The 19,902-nt window shown below is 41.5% G+C and overlaps 1 protein-coding gene across 1 annotated transcript; it reads right to left on the reverse strand.

Annotated features, from left to right (window-relative positions):
- Positions 1–5,799: 5,799 nt before the first annotated feature.
- Positions 5,800–10,007, reverse strand: LOC118511353. Its single transcript, XM_036054313.1, has 4 exons — positions 9,774–10,007; positions 6,612–6,719; positions 6,447–6,521; positions 5,800–6,362 (listed from the first exon to the last, which is right to left on the reverse strand). The coding sequence occupies exons 1-4, from the start codon at positions 9,783–9,785 to the stop codon at positions 6,177–6,179; spliced, it is 381 nt and encodes a 126-aa protein (XP_035910206.1). The 5' UTR covers positions 9,786–10,007; the 3' UTR covers positions 5,800–6,176.
- Positions 10,008–19,902: the final 9,895 nt, after the last annotated feature.

Raw genomic sequence — 19,902 nt, forward strand, 5'->3', positions numbered from 1 at the left:
ATACACGGTAAAGAACAAAGGTTAATCGGAACTGATCGCGTACCGCTCTATTAACTCGCACTGTACGCTATTATTCGGTAACTTTCCACCCATACGAAAACCCCCTATCCCTAATGAACTGATCGCGATGCAGCGTAATAGTACCCGCTGCCAGGAATGCTCTTTCGTATGAAACCATGTGTATTAATTGATTTGCGCGTACCATTTGTTAACAGTGTAACCTTTTCGATTCCGGCAGAAATGATCGTAATGACATTACGGTGGTGCAGTAATGCAGCGGCAGCATTGTAGCTGGCCGAACAATGTGTTTTCAAAACCGAGCAAAGCGATATTAAGCCATTGTGGAATTGATATCGATGTAAACCCTTTGAAGGTGCTTTGTTACCTTCAATTTTGTGGAATTTTGAATGCATATATTCAAATTGGATTTCAATTTCAAATGAGCATGAAGCTAACATTCAATTTAATATTTGAATGTGGCAATATTGTGAATGCCATTATGCAAATGATTTATGGCAATTTCTACCAGCTCCTAACTGTTTGCAACATCTATGAACTATTGTACTCATGTTTAGTGCCAACTTGCACGATTTAGAAATCAAACGCCAATCGTTCCATTGCATGTTCTTATCAGCAATTAAACAACGAAAATTAATCACATTTACAACTAAACCAATCTTTCGCCCAAAAACCATTTCATTACAAACGGTACACGCTCACAAACACGCCGATCACACTTCTGTTAAATGATGTGCTTGCTCCACCATTGTTCTGTTTGGCAGTAACCAGTGTGTGTGTGTGCATTGTTGTAATTCGGTAAAGCTTCCAGGCCACCTGAAACGGTTCGAGAACTTTGGAAATTTAATTAAACCGCATCATATTTTATCCGGCCGAAACTACGGATCCAAAAACTTTACTACACCTTTTGGTGTTTTTTTTTGTTCCCCTCTTTTTTGCTCTCTCCACACGCTCCGACAGCGGCAAGGAAAGAAAAGCCGGGATGCAACTGGCCCACGTGCCGTACCCTGTGCACGTTACTGAAACGCACTGTCAGGCATGAGCCACTCATGGAAAGTTTCCAAATTCAGGTGCACTTGCAGCGCTCACCGTTGAATTATCGTTGAGTGCTACTACTAGTGCTGGTAGTGTTTTTTCCTCCCTGTTTTGTCCATTTCAACGAGTCACCACTCACCTGCCACACTAACTTCCATGCCTCGCGCACTCATTGCACAGCGAAAGTGGTGAAGTATGCTGGGAATAGTTTTGAATTTCACCAGTACAATCGAGTGTTTTGCACGGAATCGGTGCCTTGTGCCGGAGCATGCCACTGCATATTCACTGGCACTTTTTGTTTTAACCTACAGTATTTTCTCGTTGCTTTGTTGTGTTGAATGTATTTGTTGTTGTTTTTTTGTATTTAACACCTATGTGTATAGCCCAGCCGGCTAGAAATGGTGGGGCAGCACACCGACTGTTGGGCGTCAAGCGTGGTGGTGGATTTTCAATTGGTCTGGTGGTTTTTCGGGAAACACCACAGTTCTCGCCGAACGGGTGTTGAAAGGGAGTGAGAATGAAAGGAACTAAATACAATAACACCCATTCACACTTACCTACACAGAGCAAAAACAATCGCTCCTACGCGACCCGCTAAATGGTACCGAATGGTGGGCATCAACTATTTTTGCCATTATTGAATAGCAACTTGTTGGCTTCCGGTAAACTGTGCGGTGATCTGCCCGTTCATGGTACACGCTCAGTCACAATCGCGGTTGGTAGATTGGGTTTGATGTTCGCGAAAAAAAAATCGTCAAAATCGGGACATCAATGGCACGGCAAGCGGAAAATGTATTTTCTGTGCTTTGTTTGCTTTCGCTTGGATGGGTTATCGCTTAATTACTGCACGATTTATATCAGTTCGCAGATATTGTACGCACTGCCCTACAATTGTTTTTTTCCCATTGCTTTCTTGCTTTTGTTTACGAATTTTGGGAACACATCGAGAGGAATGTTGTACGTTACGTTTGTGCTACCGTTTGTGAACCCAATCGGTAGTGATTGATGATTTGATGAAATGTGTACCCCACTCACAGCCGGTAACGCGTTCCTCGAGAGAGAGCCAAATAATTGCTTCGTTATCAAAAATGAAAAAAGTTTTGCTATTTTCATCGACAAAACCTTTCTTTTATGCACTTTTAACTTAATTAAATATTTTGGATGTTTATGGTTGGTTGATTTATTTTTTGTGATTTCATTTTATGTGTTTTCCATTAGAGATCTTCAGTTATAAATTGCTTTTTGTTTTCCAATTCACCCAATTGATTTCCCTTCTTTTAAACAGGATCTTTGGACCCATCTTTGGAAACATTATCCTTGGATGCATTTTTTATGGACAGGTGACCGACAAACTTCTGATTCCTTTACACAGTATTCGGTTCGGTTGATTGTAATTCAATCTATCCATCGAGTTTAACACACAAATGTTCTGCTCTGCTTGTTACAGAGTACGCTCTTTCCTTGGACACGTAACTCCAAACATTTACTCTTTCAGTTGAAGCTCGGTGAAGCTGTTGCACTTCCATCCACTAATGTACTTTGTCCTTCTTCATTTATTCGATCCTGTGTTGGATCAAATGAGAGTGTTTCTTTTTTCATCAAAAGATCCTAAAATCCAGTTGATGGTTGAGTAGCGTTCAAGTTGGCAGTATTCTTTTTCTGACATTTATTTTTCTCAAGCATCACAGGTTCCAGCTATAGGAGTTTTCATTTCATAAACAATGATATAAATATCGTATGATATAAAAAAATAATCTCTAGCAATAGCCTCTACAAAATTGAAGGACCATTAACGTCCATCAGGAACGCAGGAACGGATTTCCAGGATGTTCAAGATTCGTAAAGACTATAGTGGACTCTTGTAGAGACTATAAAGAACTCTGATGATATATTTCATATGTTGATAGATTCTTCTTGATCGTCGAAGTTTATATTCTTCTTAGGAACTAATTGCAGCAATCAGGTTCTTCGCCTTCCTCGTAAATCCTCCGTTGAATCTTAAAACTTCTTCTGATGCTATTTCTAATAATTTACATTAGATTGAATCTCACACTCTTTGACATAAAATTATTTATTTATATATTTATATATTTTACTTAAAGCTTGCATGCACATACGAACTTACAATCTACTTAAAACTAGTAAAAGGTTAAACTTAGGGGGAGTCAGATTCGTACCGACTCAAACCTCCATGAGCCTTTCGCCAAATATTCCCAGATTATCAGCGGGGGTATGACATTGGAAATGAATGGTATAGGCGATGTTTGCATGAGCAATCCGTTACGGCGTCGCGCTGTGACAACTTGTGTGAGGGTTGTCGGACGTCTAAGCTTTACGATCACCATCGATTACCGAAGAGCTAATGAAATTCTTCCAGTTTCCAACGGTGATCTACTGCCTGTCGCGGCAGCATGTACTCCCAATAAGATCATAACCACTGCTACAGTATGAAGTCAGGTTCACCAGTAATGATATGGTTCTTCCGATTAACATCCTGCTGAGCCCCTGGACCGATCTCTGCTATGTGTCTACGAGCTTCAAAACTTGAGTTTTGCTCTATATCTAGTACAGCATCCCAGGAAGATATTGATCTGCAATGGATGGCTTCCTTAACTCCGGTATCCCCGACAGTACTAAGAAATATTGCAACATTACTCTAAAAAATTCCTTCTGAAACTTTGGCTGTTTTCTTCTTATAGGTCTGAGCTATAAAATGACCAACAACTGTTATTACAACCAAAGATAAGGATCAAAAGAATCATTAATCTAAGCATCCTCAATTTACAGGATTTTCGTTACTTACCGTATAAAATTGGACTAATTACACACATACAACTATAGAGACACGCCATTCTATAAGACTAAAAATATAAACACAAATTGTCCAAGTACAATGAAACCGTCTGGATCTTCTCGTGCCCGGAATTCATAGCAGACTGTTTTCGTTGATCATCATGACAAATTCATACATTTGTTCCGGTAGCTTGTGATGTTTGAAGTCAAAGCATCGTATCCTGCAGTAAATCGCCACTTTACATACGCAAAACAACAACAACCGTAAACAATACAGATAAACTCCCCTACGTGTGTCGGTATGTTTGTCTGCATTTGTTGACGAATAAAGTGCACCGGAAACAATACGCAATAATAGTACGCCATTTAAACTACCATCAGCCCCAGCCAAGTGCATTCAATTCTGTATGTATGTATGGGTGGGTGAGAGAGCATCGTTGTGCATTTATTTATGTGCTTTTTGTTGAGTACTTCTGCTACACAACAGCAGCATCCTGTTCCAGGGCATCAAACCACGACAAAGAGAACAGAACCGTTGTTGCATCCAGCAACCAACGACTCCTGTCCTTCTGCAGCACAACAACGCTTTCCGCTGCTTTGTTTGTTTTCCATTTTCCGGATGCAGACTCCCACAGGCAGAGCAGTGCTTTTTCTTCAGCAGTAAGGAATTGCATATTAAGCGGAAAGAAACGTTCGCTCCGTGCTGCTTTTTCTGGTTTCCCGTCTTGTTGACTTTTCAATTCACCCTTGCGGTGGGTGCATAATGCCCCAGTTCCATACTCAGTGTAATGGCATGTCAACGAACTTTTTCCACCGACGGCGTCACACACAACAACAACAACAACACTCGCTCACGCATACGACGACCTGTATGACTTAATTTTTCTTTCGTCTTTTTGGTTTGCAAAATTGGTTTATGGCACGAAATCCGATGCAGTTCGATGCACTCCCTTCCGGGGTGAAACCGCTAAGCTTTGGGTGGGTTGAACCGCAAAATGTTGGTTTTTCGCTCTCCATCTCCCTTGTGCCCATACCCATCGGCGTCATTCTTTCCGTACCTGGGGAAAGGATTATTGGAGGGGTAAAGGGGTAGATTTTTCCACCGATTGCACGACCTTCGGCCATCATTACACCCGAACGTCGATCGAAGTATTAACTTTGCTCGAGAGAGCCAGAGAGTGTGTGTGTGTGTGAGAGAGAGAGAGAAGGTGCGAGAGAAACCGTCACGAGGTTAATGGTTCGATGCACTTGATGCAATTTCGTGTATGCACCATTGCAATGGTGCTTATGGGGCTGCCCATGGCTAATGGTAGAAAAGCAGCATAAACCACCGACCGATCGTTTGATGCATCATGCTCTTGTGTGTGTGTGTGCAGTTTACGAGAAATGCAAGTGAAACTGCATTGCTGCAGACGTTGCCGATACGGTGATGCACTTTAGAAGAAGGTTGCTTTTGTGCGTTAGAAAACATTTCCTAGAACCACTTACTATAATATTTTATTGGCACGTTTTTCATCGCCCGTAAGTCCCGTAACACGATGGAAATGACATTTACTTCGTTGGGTAGTAGTTCCTTCACCCACTTCAAAAGAAGTTTTCAATGTTTCAATTACCGAACCGAAGTTCAGCAAGCTTTTATCGGTGGATCAACTCAAAACCTCAAAACACCTTACCCCTCAGCGCTCTAGCTCGTAATTGGAGACCCACGGTTCAACAGCATTCTGGTGCTGAAGTGTTAATACAGCAATAACCTTCCAACTGACGCACGTGGTTGATTGTATTCTCTCGTACATCCCACAAGGTGAACGCCAGTTCGCACACACAGTAATTAACTGTCGAATCTACGAGTCACAACTTCAAATCCACAGTGTTCTCCGGCGTACAACCGAAACGAGCACTCAAAACCCAACACCTTGACATCTTTGACTTTGATTGAAACACACACGGCGGTAATCAGATGATACGGCGAATTTTATTGTTGAGCCAAACTACAAAAAGCCCACTAAAGCATACCATCATTCAAATACGCTACCGATCTGCTCTGGTGTATAAAAACTCGAAACGTACTTGGAACGCCATCGCCATCGCGGCCCATCCGGAGAACCCTCGCGATCGATCACAGAACTTACTTACAGTATTTACAATTACGCCAGTAATAATAACAATTACGTGCAAAACCCAACATGCGTATGTGTGTTGCGCACCACCCGATGCAGTTGCCTCTTCTGCTCGAACCGATGAATGCAATTAGCGGCCCTGTCGATGCAAAAACCTCGAACGCAACACCCGGTTGGTGGCATGCTGGGTTTATTTTTTTCTTCCTCCAGCTTTTAGTTCTTCTCGGTCTTCTTCTTCCCTTCGTCGGTTTCGTTCTCCTCGTCGTCCACGTTGACGTTTATGTTGCGCACGTTGCTGGTGGACCGTGCCCGGAAGTAGGTGCCGGAACCGGCTTGCTGCAAATTTCCGGCAATGCTCTGCACCAGATCGTTAACGGCCTTCAGCGTTTGGATTGGGATCTGTTTCCGGGGAGGGGACGGTAAGGTCAGTGGCGGGTTGGCCGGTAAGACACGCTGCACACGCAGACCAGCTTAGAAACTTACGTTGAATATGTTGTCCAGTATGCTCGACCGGGGCAGGTTGATGTTTGCACTCTGATTGACAATTTTACCGTCAGCCTAGACAACAAGTAAAGCAAGACAAAGTTTTAGCCGGTTGCACGCGCGTGTGTGTGTGTGTGGGTGGGTCACGATTTCCTGAATGCTTACCGACTCGTCCCCTTCGATGGCGGGACGGGCGCTGCAGGGTGTGATGGTGAGCAATGCACAAAGTACCATCGCGATGGCTCCGAATCGGATGCACTGGCTGGTGATAAGCTGCAAGGGCGGTACGGGAAGGGACGGAAGGAAAGTTGAATGAAGCTTAATTTAATCAAATTATTTAATGAACATGTTGGTTGCTCTAAACGCATTAAGGTGTCAGCACACGATTGCAACACCTGTCGGGCAGCCGTTATTGCGTTAAATTAACGTTCTTATGAATTTGGACTCTTAAAGCTACAATGGCTTGAATTCGATCGCTGCCTAGGCTTTCATGGCTATTGCTGATGCTGTTAATTTATATTAATTATAACAGAACTAAATAGTCCCATAACTAAATAGAGAGAGGCAGTGTTTCTCCACTCATAAACGTTCAAGTTCTCTTTTTGTTTTGTACATCGACACACTTGTTGTACAGACTGGAAACTCCTGTGATTGATTGCCTTAGCGATCGAAAAGCGGCGAACAAAATTTGTGCTATGACCAATATGTTGGGCCCCAATGACGACATAACATATTTTATACTAAATAAATAAGCTTATTTACTTTACAAATACTGGTAAACTTCAAATTTGGATTTACTGTATTACATGTATTCCTTAAAATTTTGTTTGGTCAACTTTTTGCTGGAAATACTCGTTGCAATATTGCTTCTATGTTCTGAATACTGTATTTAGAGGCGCGATGGCCGAGGAGATTGAAATGCATGTTTGCTTACGTTGGGACCGGCGATCGAATCCCATCCGTACCGTCTCATCGTAGGGTGACTATCACGCTACGAGTAAATTCATCTTTGAAGGAAAATTTTTGGATATCGCAGGAGTAAGCATAAGATTTAGTCTTTAAATTTGAAACAGCATGCTGATTACTAAGAGCTGAACATTTGTTTGTCTAGTTGTTTTATTCTTTGACGCACATTAGCAAATGAACGAAACAGCATCAGCGCTAAAGGGCAGTAGATTATACTGCTGCTCAATGACGCTTTCAGCTGGATTGAGCTAATCGAAAATTAGAAGTATCGTTTCCAATGGGTAAATTCTGGGGTTCATCTTAGTTTATTTGTCTACCATGAGTCTAAGAACCCGTTTCATCTTGTTAGATACATTTAACATGTAATCAAAGACTGGTTGCTAAAGTATACAGGCAACTTAAGCTGTGTTTCAAATTATGTCTTACTATTTCATCTAAAATCTGTTTCCCATACAAGGGGCAAAGCTTCTCGAACTATTTTCTTTGGATTGCTCCCATTTCACACACACACCCAGTCTCCCAGGAGGATATCCTCCTCCAACGCTTCACCATAAGGTTACGTGACTGGTGCCATCGCAGCATTAATTGACTGAACACGCCGTTCTCGAGAGCGAACGAAATTAAATGATGCTGAACACACACACACAACATTTTCCAGCTTCCACATCCATTCTCCAAATCCTTCCACCAGTGTCACAATTCAACCAGTGGCCGATAGTGGTAATTTTTTCCGGCCAATTGACTTCCCGTTTCAAAAAACCCCACCTCGCCCAGCTACATTCGTGTCATTTTGGAAAATTAATTTCCCGCCCCGTTACCTCGTTCCGATTTCCACTCGGATTCCACTCCCCTTATAAAATGAGTGAATGAATGAATCGTAAAAAAAGTTTCCACATCGGTCAACCATTTCATGACCACCACCACCAGTCCCCGGCGAGTGGTTGAGATTTTATTTGGCTCGAATTTGACGATTCCACCGAAACGGCACAAAATCTCGGACGCTTCCAGCATCCAGCAAACCGGCCAACCGCAACCCACACACAAGGATGCGCTGTCTGTCTGTCGGTAAAGTTTTACCGGCATCCAGCGTGGTGAATTGTGTCTCATGTTTTAATTTTACTTTATCCGTTGCACCGGAAGCGAACTGCGGGTGAACGTCGGGAAACCGTCGACCGAGTGCATAGGACCATTTCGCCAAACTGTAAATGTGAGGTAGCGACCGGACAGGACACGGCACTCGATCGAGGATCCGTTTGCAGCTCGGAATATTTGTGCCACTTAATGGTCAGCCGCTTGGGTGAAAACCTTGTTTAATTAATTGCAACGAGAGACTGATGGAGAGGTACAAGTGTGTGTGAGTCCAAACTTCAAACGTAAGGATGAAATGTTTCTGATTTACGTTCGGTAGCCTTTTTGGTTGCGTTATTCGAGTCGAAGTACATTTCTCGTGAATATTAACCAGGATCCGGACCGAGAATGTGTTTACTCGAATTGTGGTAATGCGATTGAATGAAATAAAGTTCCTTTATGGTTGGACGCTGGACGGAACGGAGGAGTAATGTTCGTTGCGGTGTAAGAAATGTTTGCATCAATAAACATGTTCAAGGAAATTACAGAAAAAAAACGATGGCATTTATTCGCTGGACGTTCTGAGTTTAAATGAAATATGTAGAGCCAAACACGCTGTTCACAGTTGTTTTCGTACGAGCTCCAATGGAGCAACTTTTCGAGAGCAATTTGACGTCTTTTTTATGTCCAAAAAATAGTAAAAACTCAATTAAATATCTCAAAACAGTACTTTCACCGTTACCACTTGATGTATCTATCTGTTCTCTAATGCATTCCAACAATTTTTAACGCCCCCTAAAACTCTGTCACGTTACGTCGTAACACATCACAGCGCCCCCAGCAGTATGGGCTCAGCTCATTTAATGCCATTCGCTCCAAAACAATCCCCGCGTACGATCGTGCAGCCACCACCACCTTTGGCAACTCTGGCCTCCACACCAAATCTCGCGCAAGAAATGCCGCAAAATGCCATTTTGGCTTGGGGTTTTCACATTTGCGTAACACCGTCGTCCACCAGGCGTTTTATTAGGTCCATATAAGGCCCAACGGCGAGAGCTCAACATGGGACATTGACTGATTCACCGTATAAAGTTTATCTATCTGCTAAAACTGAAACCATGAAACTGGTTCATGACCCAATTTGGAGATCAACCATCCATCCAAAATACGATCGCTATCATCTAACGAGATTAGCAAATAACAACAAATTGAATCAACCGAAATTTTTCTTTTCACTTAGAACACTCTAAACAAATCTTCATCACACACACGCACACTGTTGTTTGCACTCACTTTGTTGGCCATGTTTTGCTTTTTGTTGGAGGCTTGGTTTACAAGATTCAATGCACACGCGAAACGAAGTCCACTGGGAGACTTGAACGCAACGCCAAGTGAGGAGCCGAAGAAATTGGTACACGATCGATCGGACACTTCCTCCGGGCACACACACGTTTGCGGTTGCGTTTTGCTTGAGGTGACTGGGCCGTGCGACTGGTTCGGCGACGGGTAGCGTACTGAGCCACTGTGCAACGTTGGTTGAACGTTAAATTTTAGCCCTGTTTGATCTCTTTCTCTTGTTTGCCTGCGTTTGGGCTGCCGGCCGAGTTGCGTTGGGTGGGGATGAAACGCAGCATACAGCCACGCGAAGCCACGAAAAGAAAACCGCGCAATGTATGTGCGTCTGCACGGCGTTGCTGGGTGAGCGTGTGTGGTGTATGTTGCAGCGCTACAGTTGGTGGGAGATGCATTGGTACAAGAAATGGATAAATATTTATGATAATAATCGAATTACTTTTTGTTTTATTTTCATATCACATTATTCTTCTCGACAGATTTTGCTTTTTTGATTCATGATATTGTTAAAATTTGTAAAATTTGTTTACATACAGGAAGGTAGGAGTATTAGTAATATTTTGTATATGTTAGGTTGCGATAAATGATTTGTAAATTTTATAAATTAGTATGTAATACTGTAAAGATATATCCAAAACTGTTGAAATTTTTGAATTGAAACTATTTCCATACATTGGACCTCATTTCTGTTTTGGTTTATTTTAAATTTATCTTTGCCTTTCTAGTCGTTTCATTGTTTTTCTTTACTATTTTCTGTCTTATTAAATAGCTTTTTTGAATATTGTGTTTTATTATTTGTTATCGTAATTTATAATCTTTTTTTCACGAAACAATTGTAAGAACAGCGTTATGCTTCTTATATTTTATTTTATAGTTTTTCCTTATACTAAAAATGGTTTGCTCTCTTTATATATTTTTATTCATTTTTCTCGTGTTGTCTTGTATACATATACCCAACATTTATTTTATTTTGTTTTAATTTTCAATTTATCTAGAACATTCGTTTTATTTAATTTTCATATATTTTTGCTACTATCTTGTTTAAAGTTAAGTTTTTTGTTCTCAAATATTTTGCATATAATTTACTACTTTATATTTAAAATCTCCGTAATAGGATAAACAGATTACTAATACCCGTACGAATTCCATGTTCGCTCACTGTACGAATACGCTGGAAGGTTGCACTTGCAGTTGCACTTGATTGAACGCCGCCCAACGCTGCCCTTCCCACAGCCCACTAACTGACCAGCAGAACCACAGAAAGTGAGAGTGAGAGCTTTGTGGAAGGTCGAGGGAACAAGACGCAACAAAAAAAAAAAAAACAAACAAAAAAACACAGTGCACCACCATGAACCGTTCTGTATGCTTCTTGTTGCAATCCCGCACCCATCATCCCTTAACATGCCTTCCCCGCGGTATAGTTTATTGCAAGCTTAAAACTCGTCCAAAAACGGGTTATGCGCTAGCAAACGATAAAAACCAACCTGGGGATGCTGAGCTCCTGAACTGTGCGCATGAAAGGGCTTCCAGCAGAGTTAATTAACCGGCTTCCACGGTGCACGATAGCTGACCGGTTGGTAAGACAACTTCCAGCTCGGACAGTACAAAGCACATTAAGGAAGTCCTTTGTGGCTGCCTGCTAGCTGGCAGTGGTGGTAGAATCAGAGGAAGGAATAAAACTTGTACGTTTTAGGTATTTAAATCGGTGCACAACCTTGCCGAGTCTGGCAGTGCGATAAAACATTCACATTCACTTGTGTGTGGTAGTGTCTTGATTTAAAACACTAACACAGTATTCCAAATGTGCAAATGTGGTTCTGGTCGGTAGCATTGTTGCATTGTCAGCAATCAAGCTTCAAACCCACCCTTAATCGAATGTTTAATCAAACCCATTACATCTCTTTTGTCCCATTTGTTCTTTCTCACCATCGTTTCACCAGCTTAATGGCAGTTAGAAAAACAAACCCATCATAAGCTGACTATCAGCGTGTCTGAATTGTATTACACATGCCGTGACACGATTCTCACGAACCCGACGATGATGTGCGCGATTAGATGGTGCGTTGGACGTGTGTTTACACACTGGTGCGGTTAATTCGGATGGAAAGGTCAGGGTGTTTGGTTATGTGCAACCGGCACTCTGGGAAAGCAGGTGATTAAAACACACATGTTTTTCGGATGTATCACAATGCGCCCTTGCCCTTTTGGAAGAGCGATTAAAAAATCGAGAGGTAACGCACGAAAAAACAATGTATTTAAAATTTAATTTCACCTAACTTAAATTGAACTATTACCTGGTGGGACTGTAATTAGGTCAGCGGGTAGCATAATTAAAGCAAACCAAAGTATGCAATCACGGGCAAGCCAACGCTGCTCGTTTTGACACTCTGCATCGAGAGCCGTAGTTTTTTTGTAACAAAACCAAAATATGAGCCAAGAACCAAAACAGAGCGGTACTTTAAAAGAGCAGTTCCTAATCAATCCCCAACCGGTCACGCAAACCAACAGCAAGCGCTTATTAAATTGCTATTACTTCAACGCTTGGTGTTAATTAGTGAACGCTGCTGCTTCGTGTATGCGCTCGGTGCAGGGTGAGTGTGCTTTTTGTTGTCGCGTGTCACTTACGTTACATTCCCATGTCGTGCAAACATTCAATGAAGCAAACCATTCAGGAAGTGTTTTAAATTCGATTTTTTTGTTTTGTTTTGTTTTGAAAGTAATGGACCATAACTACAGTGCTTACTGGTGTTTCGTTTCGTGTGAGCGTTGGGTGGGCATTAAAAAGTAATAAATGAAAAGCTAGCATGATGGAAACAGAGGAAAATAGGAAAATACAGGAATTTTGATTGCTTTCTATTTGTTAGCCATTAATGTACTGCAATGGCGTATCCTGACTAGAGGAGACTCGTGGGGGAAATATCCTAATTTTTCAAAACAAGATCCCTTGGATGACTGAGATCCTTGGATGGGACGGTTCTTTGGACGAAAAGGTTTAGTGGTAGGCGAATTTCCTTAAATGAAGTCGTTCCTTGAACGATTAGTTCCCTTAGTGGGTCCCATGGGCATTGGGACTCTTTCGACTACAAAGTCGATGCCAGATAGGTCCAGAGGCTGGGGCGCCTCGTGATAGACAAGGCTTAATGAGATCCCTTGGCAGGGAAAATCTTTTAGTAAAGGAGGCCTCATACGTTCGTGAGCATCTTACACGATGGGATCTCCTTAAGGACAATGGTAGCTCTTGGTGTACAAAGCTCTACAGCGAGTAAGAAACAAGAGATGTCTTAGCAGATGAGGCTTTATTGTCAATGACGAGATCTGTTGACCCTCCCATGGACCCGTGATAAATCTGCCACTTCTGGACCATGACTTGTAAAATAAATTCCTTACATAATTAACGTAGCTATTACTAGTCCATGGCATGAAGCTCATGAAGTCATGACGGTAAATAAAAGATAACTTTTATTGATCTAATGTTTTCTTTTAGTTTCATAATGGAATTTTAAATACAAAAAATATGTAAAAATATTTTAAATTTTTGATGTGATATGAATAAATCTAAATTATATAAAAATTATTAAACATTGGCATAAAATAAGAAAAATAAGAATTCGTTCATCATAAACTTTAATAAACATTTATGAAGCGCAATCATTTTTAACAGTAATTTAAAATAAAGTAAAACAATTGAATTGCAAAAAAAATCTCTACATTGTTTTCTTTTAGCTTTAGAACATTATTTATAAAAGAATGCATCCTGTTATGTTCTCTCACGATTGATTGAAATAATGAGCTCTCTTTCATTTAAATATTCCAACAGGCTTTAAATTTTAACGAAACAATTATCAAAAAACTTCATCGTCATTTTATTTCATCACACCGCTGAAAACTGTTTCCCGTAACGATTGATAAAGGTGTACGGCTTAATTATCCTACCATTATCTGGATTGTTCAACATTGACGACATCAATATCCCTACGTCACAACATGACGCGGTAAGCAACATTAAGTTTTGATGTGCTCTCCACATGAACCGCAGCGCTGGTTAAACTAACTGCAAGACACTGTTCCGGCCATCCGACGCACATACAGCCACAATTTAATCCCCGTTCCCTGTCAGCCGGGCAGGGTGAAACTGTTGAATCAATCTCTGCCGTTCACACGCTGCCTCACGCGACCACGTCCCGCACCGCTTGATTAACCCCAACGGTTGGCTGCAACGGTCGACCGCAGCTGCAACCGTGTTCCGCGATACACCGAGACACTGGCCACACATTCGCCCATCGGTCGCACGACCGTGGTGGTGTAGGTTAGGTTTTGCATGGTCACAAACAGTGGTTTAACTGGTCGGTTCAGCAAAGTTCGACTCCTTGCCAGTCGAACGCACTCACTCACTCTCTACCAATTTATCTCAAGCCGGGGTCTTGTGGCAAAAGGGGCGGCAAGTTGCGTTACGCGTAGCGCGACGACGTGCTCCGTAACAGTGGAACCTAATTAGCGGGTGGACTCACCTTTCGACTACTAATTTCCCGAAACAAACGCAACCACCGTGTTGCTGTTACTGCCGCTGACCGTTGGCACGCTAATCCTATTTCATCGTTATTTCTTCCTCGTCACCCTATCGTGCTGGCAGGGTGGTGAGGTTGATGGCGAGATGGTTAACGTTGTTATCAGATTATCTCGATTAAATTCTCCACCTTTTGGCGACCGAGTGTTGGGCGCCCGGTACGCGTCCCTGTCACGAACGAGGTCGGATCCCTGTCGCACGCAATTACCGTGTATCAAAGCGAACAGACAAAGCCGGGACCGGTCGAAAACCACTGACTGTACCATCAGCAGCCACAGGACTCGCAGACAGAGCGTGATGGCAGACGTACGATGGTTGACTTCGGTGCGAGCAAGCGTAGCAAACAGTTTTCTTGAGGTAGAACAAGATTATGCCACGTCGAGTAAGACATCGACTGGGAGTGAAGGATTTGTAGAAAAGTTTATGATTAAGATATTACTATTATTAGGCTAACGTATCACTTTAGCAATCGGTTTGAATTGTACGTTGCAAAATATTCAAATTTTGCTTCATCCTGCCATTCCCTCTCTAGTTGCGTGTCTAACTGGCAAAATAAACAATCTAAAAGTGATTATAATAATTAGCAGCTAATTTGCTTAATTAATTCGCTTCCATACCAGAACCCCCAAAACGGTACGAGAAAAACTAAATCAACTACATTAAACACCTTCCTCTACAAGGTTTTTTTTCCTGTGAGCAGACCGGAAAGCGAAAAATCATTAGGGCCCACACAAAAAATAGTCGCCTATTCGGCATTCGCTTTCCGGAGTGAAAGTGAATTGGGCGTAAAAACGATTTCCTTTTTGGAAGGTAAGTTTACCAACTCTAGCCGAAAATGAAACGGTAGCCGGAGCAAACCGGTGAGACGTGTTGGTCTTTGTAATGAAAAAAAAACGACCCAGAGATTTGATTGACATTGAGCCAATTGGGAGTTGTGAGTCGGCAATGAAATGAAGTACAAATTATTCTGTTAGAATGAATAATTTAACAGTGTTAGTTAACGTTACTAATTTCGTACGGAAGGATACTCCCTTTAAAACAAATCGAGCTTGTTTTAAAGAGTATTCATCTGAGGTATATCGACAATAACCGATTTATTATCGGTGGCATGAGCATTGCTGAGCTCTAATAAATTTAAGGATTATTTTTATCATATGCCAGGAGTGCAATTTTTAGACTACAAACATAAGTTCTTATTATTTAATACATTTATACGAGTGAAAGGTCGCTACATTAAAAATATATCGCTTCATAAGGCAAAACTAATCGAACAATCACTCAGAGCGGAACGGAACAAACGTTACTCAACTGTTCACATTACGAATGATTTTTATTACAATTTAGAGCTTATTGACAAAATTTCATTTTTAAACTTTTATTTATTTATTTATTTATAATTTAAGTATGACGGCATACGCCGTATTGTCGGAGCCGCATGTACTGACGAATTACAGATTTCCAAAAACCAAAAAAAAAAACAAAGCATTACCTCCCTGTTATTTTACCTTTTCCTGAGCATGCTCTGTTGCTTCTAACCTATTAACTTCGTATCGAATATAGGGTTTTATTAATAGTTTTAAAACGTTCAATAATTTCTCTTACCTCCTTAAATCAAGCTTATGTGAAACACTTTACACACCATAATTTAACTGTATCGCACCAATACTCTTCCCTCTTCAGCCAATTTCTGCCAGCCTGAGCTCCCAACGCCAACAGTAGAACCATACGTCACTATAAATTGCAAGAAAATAAACAACAATTCTACTCCCGGTGGGCCATAATTTCATCATACATTATCCTGGGTCCTGTTTGCGGCCATGCAAAACAAAAGCCAATAAAACCGCGAAACCCGCAGCGAACGACTTTTTTCACGGCACGATACATCAACTAACGGGCCGGCTGTTCCGCAAATAAAATCACTCCATCCCTACCTCGTGCGTACCAACCGGGCAAACCAGGGCGGGGATTTGTGCGTAAAGCTCAAAAGCTTTCCCCAAAAGTCAATGCAGCGTTTGTGGACCGCACCGAAGCAAAAAAAAACCTTCGTTCACTTGACATTCACACACGATTCACGCCTTGCGATGGTAATAATCGAACCAGTTGGAGTGCGGGTGATGATTGAAAACTGAGCTTCCCGGGGTGATATAATTCGATAACTACCCGCACCCGGTCGGTTGCTCCTTTTTGCCGGCCCGAACAGCTTGTTAACACTCGCTTAACACCAACTGACGCAAAACGGTTCGACCGCGATGGCTTTTCAGTGCAATAAAAATGATTTGTCTCTCGAAATTCGATAATATTCGACTGTACGGCCAACGGGTCGTATGCGTGCGTGTTAACAGCGAGCCATTTTTCGCGAAGGATACGGGCTTGGTTTGTTTGCTTCGCCCCGGTTCTGGAAGCAGAGCAGAGTATTATGCAAAAGAGCAACACATTGGGACATACGCATGCGAACCGCACGAGATCGAATGTGGGTTGGGGCCCAACACCAGAAGCAAATAAAAAGATTCCGCAAAAACCTCAAATCCTTTCCAATGTTTCATCATCTTGCGGCCGTTCCTTTTTTTTTTGTTAACCAATATAGGATCGGTGGAAAATCGTTTGCAATCCAACCTCCGCGCAACGTACCACCGCCATGAATTACGTCGCCGTGGTCTTTACGCAAAGTGGTGACAATAAAATAATAAAATACATAAAACGGAATCACCACCAACTGCACAACACACCATGCGCTAGAGAATGGGCTGCCAAATGGTAAAACCGGAGTAATCGTAATGGGATTTTTTTCTGTTCCGCTTTTCTACTTGCTTGCCTTCGGTTTTCTCACACTGAAATGATACATCGGTTTGCCATCGGTGTGGGTCCTTCCTTTTCAATTTAATGCTTTATTTGCATACTTCCCCACTGCACGCTCCGTGTCCATTGCGGTGCGCGTGTGTGTGTTTGACGGAACCTGGGAAAAATGGTAATAATATTGTCCGCAGTAGGCACGCCGGGAGGTTCTATGTTTTCTTTTTGATTTTTTTTTTTTGCTTCTCTCCATTAACGAAATTGACAGTTTAATGGGTGTCGATAGTTTAAAATGCGTTCACGGTAAGCATAATATACTGTGCGTCCGGTGCGGGTAGTTTATTTTATAATTTGAGAATCCAATAGATGCCACCATTTATGCCACTTTTCATTTAAGTATAGTTAACATAGTTTGTAGAGGCTCTAAATAGATCAACAATTGTATTCGATTGGGTGTCTTTAAGTTAAAAATCTGCTTCAAAATATTAATTGAAAAAAATCCATATTATTTTGAGTGAAACTATTTCGAACTCATACCTCAGCTAAAGCCATTGGTACGATGTAATTTAAATGTAATTTATTGGGATAGCGAAGATCGCTCCCTTAGACCACACCAGTATTAGGAATCCCGACTAGAGGCGATGCTTGATGAAGATGTTGCCCAAACATTAGAAGAAACCGAAGAACATTTCCAATAACTCAGCAAGCCATTTTCCATCTACCCAGGCCGTATGCTCATTAAGGAACATCTACTTTAACTGCCTAAATGTAAGGGGTTATAAAAATTAGATTCTGACTGGTGAAGCAATGTGCCTGCATTAGGATAACATTAAAATTCATCAGGACATCCAACCAATGTCTCATCATCGACAGCCATCCCGAAGTATCATACTGAGTATGCAGAAGAAAAACCAAAAAGAGGTAAAAGTAAAACTAAAACTAAAGGTAAAGCTCACACAGAACTTCCATGCACAATTCTTTCTTTCGAACTAATATCTGATGATACCCTTGCAGGATATTCTGACTGATAAACACTTTTACAGTTACGACAACCTCTTAACCTTCTATCGATGCTTGGATATTGACTTAAAGCCACCCTTTATTGACTGGATATTGTTTTTCCTCTATTTTGCTCACCTAATATGCACTATTTATAATTAAGATTCCTTTTTTACACATTTTGTAGTTTTTTTAAATTTATTGATTTATAAATAGTTTATTTTTGCCGTTTTGCTAAAATTCATTGTGTAGTTCATGTTTTTGTTTGCTTCTTTTTTAATTTGAATCATAAATGAATATAATTTGAATTTTATTTTATATTTATATCCTTTGCTTTTTCAATTCATTCGGAACGGCTTGGCCGTATTACTTAAAATCCAAAGCATTAACAACAATTTAAGGAGCAATTAAAGCAAACCTTTAAACCAGCATATTGCTTGCCTTTTAGAAGCTTTCTCTCTATAAATCCTAGAAATTGATTCAAAACATGAGCATTGTAAACAAATTTTATTGCTCGATTGACTCAAATGTAACTGATGCCTTTTGACTATCGGTCCCTCCAACAACCTTTGTCTCTTCGACTCCTGCTCACTCTGTCTTCTAATACACCAACAATAAAACCCGCCATTTAAATCCCTCACACAACTTCCAAAAACCCGTTCCTTAAGCTCTAATTGTGGCTATCAGAACCACACCATAAGCATAAGCTTTTTATGACCCATTTGGGTAACTTTTAATCACACACACACACACACACAGTTCACAACCCGTCCATCCCTGTATCGCTTAGCGCCGTGATACCGTGATGAGGGAAATCAGTCGTTCCAAACATACCATCGCCATCGTTCGAAGTTTACTGATGTTCTAGCTACCAGTTGCCATGGCGCCTGATAGCAGCTTCTCCGAGCGATGATGAAGCATTAATAACCCATTGTGCCAATCTGTTTTTACTGGCTGGAATGGTTCTTCTTCTTCCAAACCACCCACCAAACCGAGCTCGATGGAGCTAAAGTTTCGAAGTAGCTGGAATCGGTAAATTATTGCTACGCGAACTGCTGCGCAAATTAGGATGCAAAATAGGACGCTTTTTATCTGAGTGTGTATTCCCACTTGGCCGATAGTGTAAATCCTGCAGCAAAAACATGATATCCAACAATGGAAGCATTACAACAGCACAAGCTACCTACGCCCTTCGGTGAAAAAAATACCCCTTAACTCTCGCACGAACCACACATTGCACGGCATCCAGTACGGCTCACTTAGAAGCAGGGAATAATTCAATTTATAATACCCTTACACGGCCACCTCCAGCCTGCCACAGCCGGGATCAGTGTTTCTCTGGCCTCAACAACAAAAAAACACACTCACACACACACACCGTTCCAATCCGTTGGTGGTAACCATTTTAGATGCTCCAGCATCAGCAGTGAGACAGGATGGCAATAAATTTTCAATATTTACAATCAAAACTACACTCGGGCGGACGAACACGGTATCCTGTTTGCGTTGGACCATGGGTAAAAGCAAAGCTGGAAACACGGAGGGGGAGGGGCGAGGAATTGGTTTACTGAATAATTTCACCATAACGAAACAATGACCCCCTGAAAGGGGGCCGGAAAACGCTAGAGAGCTGTGCCCTTTTCCATCGTCTAATTTGAGCCATTTGTTGCCGGCGGAAAGCTATTTCAGGAAAGCCTCTTTGTTATTTTTGACCAT

The sequence above is a fragment of the Anopheles stephensi genome, chromosome 3 (genome assembly GCF_013141755.1).
Source record: "Anopheles stephensi strain Indian chromosome 3, UCI_ANSTEP_V1.0, whole genome shotgun sequence".
NCBI classification, from domain to species: domain Eukaryota; kingdom Metazoa; phylum Arthropoda; class Insecta; order Diptera; family Culicidae; genus Anopheles; species Anopheles stephensi.

What these genes read in the sequence shown, in the direction of transcription:
- LOC118511353 (XM_036054313.1), bottom strand. An exon ending in CCATCGAAGGGGACGAGTCG is followed by an intron (nt 6,522 to 6,611) that starts GTAAGCATTCAG and finishes CTTGTTGTCTAG; the next exon opens with GCTGACGGTAAAATTGTCAA. An exon ending in TACTGGACAACATATTCAAC is followed by an intron (nt 6,363 to 6,446) that starts GTAAGTTTCTAA and finishes CCCCGGAAACAG; the next exon opens with ATCCCAATCCAAACGCTGAA.